Below are 8012 nucleotides of genomic sequence, written 5' to 3' on the forward strand. Positions count from 1 at the left end.
TTGTTTTTAAACCGATATTTTTTTGTTCGTTATTTTCCAATCAGTTGTCAGGCCACTACAAAAAATATTTTAAACTTATACTATTTTACACACCACCGGGTAAAACAAAAGCATTGCTGGTTATATAAGAGAAACTAAGCATACTAGTCAATGCAAATGTAACGTATTTTACAGAATTTTTTTATTTTGTGACTGTCTAAAGATGCATTCATGATCAACATTGAATGAGTTACGTTTTGTTCCATCTTTTTTTTGCGTGAACTTCAATAAAAAGTTTCGTCAAAAAATTTGCTGTAGAGAAATGAGATTGTGGGAGAATTTTAATAACAATTCGTTATAGAGAAGTATTCGTTATAGAGAGGTTAAATTAGTTGAAAATGGTTGAAAAAAATTGTCTTCAAGTTTTATTCGTTATAGGGAAGCTCGACTGTAGTTAAGTATACCCCCACCCTGTAGTGTTGGATTTAAAAAGTGTGAGTCCCACAGACGATATAGGGAGATAAAGAAATATAAGCAGTGTGGAGAGTCAGCGCCTATTGGGTTTACTTGACATCACGTACATGATTTCATCACGTATCTGAGAAGACCTCCTAGAGGTACGCCTGCAAGTTTACGAAAATGAAAAAAACCCGCCCCACCACGGAAAGCCTGTGCCCCAACGTACCCAGACAGCAGTCTGCTTCTCATCAAGTGGAGAGCCAGCGCCTATTGGGTATACTTGACCGCACGTACAGGACTTCATCGCGTGTCCACACGTATCTGAGAAACCCTCCCTAGAGATACGTTTGCAAGTTTACCCAGAATGGAACAAATCCGCCTCCACCACGGAAAGCCTGCGCCCCAGCAGACCCAGACAACAGTCTGCTTCTCATCCACGTCAAGACAGCTTTTTCAATAATCATTATGCGAGATTGTGATATGCCCCGCAATATGACGTATCGCACAGTGTGCGGCTATCTAAACAAAAGCCAGCAGCTCCCTCCTCCACCTTCGGCTGAAATTAGTCCCGAGTGTCTGTCGGTTTATATAGGGTCATGATTTACAGCAGCGGTCTAGAATAAAACTTATCATCACTTGTGTGATAAGTGCCCAAAGCAATGCTTGTCAAGATGAATTTTCCTTTCATTTAATATTAATGATCCTGCTTTATATTTGGGCACGTGACCTAAATAACGCGAATTGAATTTTTGATTTTGAAACTCGCATATATTGTCAAATTCCCACGTTGGCTAGGTCATGTTGTTCGAATGAAAAAGCCGCAGCTAAAAACAAATTTGCATATCAGCTTGATGGTATACGCAACAGAGGAAGGCTAAAGCTCCGATGGAAAAACGATCGAAGCGTTTGAAAATCTACTCGAAGTCCGGCTAGTAGAACAAGCCAACAAAGTAAGTAGCTCGCATCCATTGCGTTAATATAGGTATTTGCTGGCAAAGAATTGTATTATTCGTACGATTTAGAAGACGTGCGACGAGCTCCATACCACTTATCTTTTATTCTTCATTATTGACATTGTAACATTATTATGGATTGGGATACCGTCTCATATATTTATTCAACTGTTTGTAATTTAGTTCTTTGCCAGGAGTGATTATGCCTTTATTAATCGTTTCCTTGGCAGCCGTCTTTCGGTCCATGTATACCTTGTAGCATTTCTTAAACTGCGATATTTCCTTATTACACATTTTTTCTGCAAAATCGTTATCCTTCAAGCAGGCGAATAGAACGGTCATTTCTTGAAGACAAGCTACATCGGACCCGGAGTCAGCCTTGCCACTGACTGTATTCTTTAGACGTAAAGGTAAAATTTCCTGAAAAGGCACACTCGCCTCACTTTGAGGTGTGCGAGCCTTTTTAGCCATATACACAGCTGTGGGGATACGCATTCTGCAAAGGAATTTTGGCGTTATTTAAAATTATACTAATTTTGATAGAAGTTTATTTCATAAGAAGTACCTGAACAATTCTAATTATGAAAATTTAGTGAAATGCTGGAAATGAAAATCTCTTGCGGTTTGTTACGAAAGTCTGAGCACAGCTGATAGTGTTTTGGATTAGTTAACAACTCTGTTAAAGAATGTTGCCAGACTATCGGTTAGTCAGTCGTGGTACAACATGAAGGTATTTCTAGTTCACAACACTGCACGGGATAACTATGAACACCACAGAGCAGTGTAAACGGGGTTTACGGGTTGGTACTCCATTCGGCTTTTTATGTGAACAACTCTCAAACTTCATGTAAAAAATCCGGATTTAATGCTCTAACGAACTGATTTCATGAAAGGAAAACAGCAAGGTGGTTTTAAAAAGTTGGTGTCACACGAACAGCACACGCACACAAATTTCTTTGTGTTTGTTGGCAAAACGTCGATCAGCTTGATGGCAAGATGGCAGATTGCACCACGTGATTTGTGGTTGTTATACAATTGATACCACCTTTAATTGTTTCGCAGATGATCGAGCCATTAAATCCGGATTTAAAGAGCAGCGTAAACGGGGTTTTTAAAACGAGCGCTTAAAAAATGAATCCTAGTGTAATATTTATGTAAGATGGAGTTAACAAACAAAAATGATGTTAGCAATAGTTTCAAGTGTTGCCACTATAAGAGCATTTTGCCATTTCTGCTGCGAATTCTATTCTGCTTTCGGAATAGGTGCAGAAATTTTCAATTGTTTCGCGAGCGAAATTTGACAGCACTCCAATAATTTTGTTTCCATAACACAACACGTTTATTTATCTGCACTTATTGTTTTCCTTATTGTATATACTTTTTCTCACATAGATAAAGAAAAACGAACCACTGAAATCAATAAAACAAACAAAAATGATGCCGCCAATAGTTTTAAGTGTTGCCACTATAATAGTTTTATGCCATATTTCTCGCTATAAGCAGAGTATTACTTTTCCGTCTATTTTTAGCCAACGTTTTGCCGACTTTTTTATGTGGAATTTGACAGCATTCCGCCTAAAAATCCGAACAGAATACTCAGCTTATGGTTGTTATTCTATTCTGCTTTCAGAATAGCCGCTAAAAATTTTTAATTGTTTCGCAAGCAGAATTTGACGGCAATCAAATGTTTTTGTTTCCATACCAAATCACATTTGTTTATCTGGACTTTTTGTTTTCTCCTATTTATATATTTTTTCTCAAATATATAAAGAAAAACGAACCACTGAAAACAATAAAATAAACTAAAATGATGCCGCCAATAGTTTCAAGTGTTGCCACTATTATAGTTTTTGCCATTTTCCTCCTTATAAACAGAGTACTACTTTTCCGTCGATTTTCAGCCAACGTTTCGCCGACGTTTTTTTATATGGAGTTTGACAGCATTCCGCTCGAAATACTGAACAGAATATTCAGCTTATGGCGGTGGATTTAATCCACTGAAAGTTGACTTCGACTTTTGCACAAAAAAAGTATCGATTACATCGCATCGATTGGTCACTTGCAGTTTGTGGAAGAGAGGGGAAGACTGCGGAGTGAAGGGGGTGCCGTGTTTTTTCCCTCCCTTTCACTCCGCAGCAGCTTTCCCCTCTCATCCATAAACTCCAAGAAGAAGAAGAATAATCAAAGAAGAAGAAGACCCACTACCGAGCAGTGTCATCCACATTTGTGTACATCATTTAATCCAATGAAAAAAATAAAATGAAAAAAGAGTCTGTTTTTACACGCATAAATTTGATCCATTCGTGTTATTGTTGTTTAATAGATTTTATTTAATTGTTAAGTGTAAACGTTAATTCACAATGAGCGCCCAAGAATCCAATATTAGTACTTCATCTACCAGCGCTGCAACCCAAAATACTGTGGGAAATAGTCCCACATCAAAACGTCAACTGTCCAGATTTCATCCGTATCATGGGGCAAATATCATTCTTTGTGATGATAATACCGTAGCATTCCGTAAAGCAAGTTTTGCTGATGCAGTTACATTTTCCGAGAAGCCACTACAGATGGGTGAAATATTTTTGGTGGAAATTGAGAAAAATGAACGCGGTTGGTCTGGTCACATGCGTCTTGGGTTGACGCAACTGGTTCCCGATGTCTTGGGATCAATGGAAGACGGTTTGCCACAATTCGCATTGCCGGATTTGGCAAATTTGGGTACCTGTTGGATTTATCCAATTTCGAAATTTGAATCGCATACACTAGCACCAAGATCAAGTGTGGGTGATGTTGGTGGAGGTGGGGGAATTGGAGATGGTGGCGGCATGTCAGATACAACAAACGATGGACAACCATCAACAAGTTCAGCGGGTGCCGTTAAAAGTAAGTATACAAAAACAGACCCTTTGGTTTACTGAAATCAGAATCTTTGTAACAAATTTGCCTTAATATCAGTAAAAGAATAATTTTAGAGCTCACCCGTGATTTAAAAATGCAAAATTGTAGGTATCGAGGTTTATTTTTATACCCTCTACCATAGGATGGGGGTATACTCATTTCGTCATTCTGTTTGTAACTCCTCGAAATATTCGTCTAAGACGTCGTCATGACATTTTATGTCGATCTAGCCGTCTATCCGTCCGTCTATCTGTCGAAAGCACGCTAACTTTCGAAGGAGTAAAGTTACGCGCTTGAAATTTTGCGCCCACACTTCTTATTGGTGTAGGTCGGTTGGAATTGTAAATGGGCTATATCGGTCCATGTTTTGATATAGCTGCCGCATAAACCGATCTTGAATTTTGACTTCTTGACCCACTAGAGACCACAATTCTTATCCGATTTGGCTAAAATCTTGAATGAGGTGTTTTATTATTACTTCATCATTATCACTTCAACATCAACAACTGTGTTGAGTATGTTTGAAATCGGTCCGTAACCTTATATAGCTGTCATATAAACCTATCTGGGGTCTTCTTGAGCGGCTAGAGGGCGCATTTCCCACCCGATTTGGCTGAAATTTTGCACGATGGTTTAAGTTATGACTTCGAACAACTGTGCTAATTATGGTTTATATCGGTCCATAACCTGATATCGCCGCCATGTAAACCGATCTTGAATTTTGACTTCTTGAGCAACTATAGGGCGCAATTCTAATCCGATTAGGTTGAAATTTCGCTTGCTTTTTTTGTTATAACCTTTAACAACTGTGCCAAATATGGTTCAAATCGATCCATAACCTAATATAGCTGTCATATAAATCGATCTGGGATCTTGATCTAAAAAGAGATATCGGGAAAAGGATTCGGCAAATGCGATCTATAGTGGAGGGTATATAAGATTCGGCACGGCCGAACTTAGCACGCTTTTATTGGTTAAATATTGATTCACTCGTTAATGCCTTTTGTTTGATAACCATTGTACGTAGGTTGGGAAGTTCAAAATTTTCAAGACCTCGTGCTTCCCCAGTAATTGCCTTAAGGATTAACCGACATAGTGGCATGGGGCGGATTAATATCTGCACCCTCTTTTGAACCTAACCTAACCGACAATTTCACCAGTTGAAAAACAAATGGTATTTGTTCTGTTCTGTTTATTCCAAATATCTGTATTTTTAATTTAGCCTATGTCTCATTTATGTAACGGCGTTATAAAAAAATCTCTGTTATATTTAAATGAGCCAAAGCTTTTTAAATAGGTTTTATTGTCTTCGGCCACTATGTGCCCCCCTAAACTAAGCTCAAGCCTAACTACTAATTATTTTTGGAAATTTTTTGTTTGTTTCTCTTTCGAGACGAGCCCAATGACCTCCGACCTCTGCAAATGGAAAAGGAAAGCCAAAGATAGCAACACACACCAACCACTATGGGACGCGTTTCGTCCTTGGTTAGAAGACTTTTCAACCACATTAGGTGTGATGGCTTCAAGGGCCGTGCGTTGGTATGTTGTATCTATGATACGAAAACGCATCTATGATACAATTACCACATTAACCAAGCTCGACAACCCTGCTTATTAGCTGTACTTTTCCCAATGCGTGCATTTTTGTGTAATGACAGACATTCTGTCTGTGGTAAATTACACTTCTTCCGTACTACACATGATTTTTGTTCATCTGTTGGAAGTTGTATTGATGGCTTCGAACGCTAAGACAATGGCAATAGCTCTCGTTGCTGTTGCTCCCTGTGCCCAGGTTCGAATCCTTGCCGGGCTCTGCCGAATCTTTAATTTTTTCAAGTTTTTTTTGCCTGTTAGGGCGAGATCAATAAATTTTACAATTTTCATGGAATTTTTTTTTGAAAATTATAATTCTTAGGAAATTTCACTGCCTCTGAAATATGTAAACATTTCTTTGTTTTAGGCAGCATTTTAGGCGAATCCATGTATGTACGCACACCAAGAGGCATGATTCCTAAACGTTTGTTAAGACCTTCAGCTGCCGATGGCATATTGCTGACCGATAAAGGATCACGCATTGGCGTTGTATTCATACCAACCGAAAATGACAAAACAAAAGGGGAAATGCACTTCATTATAAATGGTATTGATCAGGGGCCTTGCACCAAGGATATACCATTGGATAAAGCTCCTCCTTTGCATGTGGTCATAGATGTGTATGGTACAACAAAACAAATACGTATCATACAACTGTATGGCAGTAAGTAAAGAACCAACGTTTGGGAAGAATTTATAATAATGTCCCATATTTTTTGTTCTTTCAGTTGTTTCCCTGCAAAATGCTTGCCGTGATGCTATTCTCCTGAATATGAAGCCGCAAAATATTGACAAATTGCCATTGCCAGAACGTCTAAAGAATTTCCTTAAAGGTCAAGACTAGGTCAGTGTATAAATCTTATGTTTATACTAAACAAAGGAAGAAAAATATTAAACTGATAACACAAAACAATAAAGTTACAAAATGCAAAAAATAGGAAATATAAAAACAGCACACCTTAAAAATGGTATAAAACTAAATTAAAAATTTCCTTATTAGTTCTAAAATAAGTTATGAAACTCCTTTTAATAAAAAAAACAAAGACTTTTTCCTCTTCCTACTACCTATGTTATATAATTAATTATCTATAATTCGCACAAACTAAAAACAATTCATCATTTTAAGTTTAATTCTAGAAATTGTAAACTCAACCAACTACAAAATGTATTATTTACTTATGTTTTTTTTTTTTTAAATAATTTCATAATCGCACTTGCAATAAAAACAAGCACATAGGTTAGCACACAGAGATTGCTAAGTGCATGTTCGGCTTGTTTAAAGCAAAAAGAAAACTTCGTTTTAAAGTTAATGGATACGAATTAACATTTGTTGTTGCTAGGCTATAATAAAAAAAGTAGCATGTTAAACAGGTGTTTAATAACGATAACGTTGAATGGACAAATGAACAATTAATTTTGTTTAAAAACCAAATGTTACAACAAACAAGCAACCAATAAAGAGGATGCCACCATTGTTTTGTTATGCATATATACCATTAATCCATATTACTACATGGCCGTTTAAGCATTTAAGGTGGTAATTGTTTGTTTCTCTTTATTTGAAATGAAGGATGTATGTTACCACAAACAATTATTAAATTGTAAAATTTATGAAAACTAAAATGAGAAATTAGAATGATAGGATTTATCTAAAACTAAGTTTGTATGGCCAATTAAGAATTATGTACTGTATAACTTCTTTAGAATCTCCCTTCTTTACTTTTGTTCATTTTGAACTTTTCCTTTACATAATATTTTAATTGAATAATTTTGTACGTATTTGTAAGACTATTAGAATGTACATTCCATTACAATTATAATTTTATATTCTTACTTTTCCGAGAAAACAAAACAACAAAAATATATACACATATTATTAATATACAAAACATGTTCATTTATTATATCTTCGATAAAAGTCCTCTCACATTGGGATGTTTGTATGCAGATGTCATTTTAAATTTACCTTCGACAATGATTTCGCAACAATGTTTTAAGCCGGTTTTTTGAAGGTGTTTGACTTTTATGCCAGCTGCTTGTGATTACATCATTGGTTCAACGCAGAGTGATTTCAATTTGTAGGCCATTGAACTGATTTGAATTGCATTTTAACATTTCCAAGTTAGGGGC

General features: G+C 36.6%; 2 protein-coding genes across 2 annotated transcripts; one reads left to right on the forward strand and one right to left on the reverse strand.

The window, feature by feature from the left end:
* Positions 1-1476: 1476 nt before the first annotated feature.
* LOC106083733 (small ribosomal subunit protein mS37) lies at positions 1477-2066 on the reverse strand. Its single transcript, XM_013246953.2, has 2 exons — positions 1957-2066; positions 1477-1887 (listed from the first exon to the last, which is right to left on the reverse strand). The coding sequence occupies exon 2, from the start codon at positions 1884-1886 to the stop codon at positions 1524-1526; it is 363 nt and encodes a 120-aa protein (XP_013102407.2). The 5' UTR covers position 1887; positions 1957-2066; the 3' UTR covers positions 1477-1523.
* Positions 2067-3472: 1406 nt separating this feature from the next.
* On the forward strand, positions 3473-7713 carry LOC106083727 (neuralized-like protein 2). The gene is made up of 3 exons (XM_013246946.2): positions 3473-4274; positions 6250-6546; positions 6611-7713. The coding sequence occupies exons 1-3, from the start codon at positions 3752-3754 to the stop codon at positions 6724-6726; spliced, it is 936 nt and encodes a 311-aa protein (XP_013102400.1). The 5' UTR covers positions 3473-3751; the 3' UTR covers positions 6727-7713.
* The last annotated feature ends 299 nt before the right edge of the window (positions 7714-8012 follow it).

Source organism: Stomoxys calcitrans, chromosome 5 (assembly GCF_963082655.1).
Source record: "Stomoxys calcitrans chromosome 5, idStoCalc2.1, whole genome shotgun sequence".
Classification (NCBI taxonomy): domain Eukaryota; kingdom Metazoa; phylum Arthropoda; class Insecta; order Diptera; family Muscidae; genus Stomoxys; species Stomoxys calcitrans.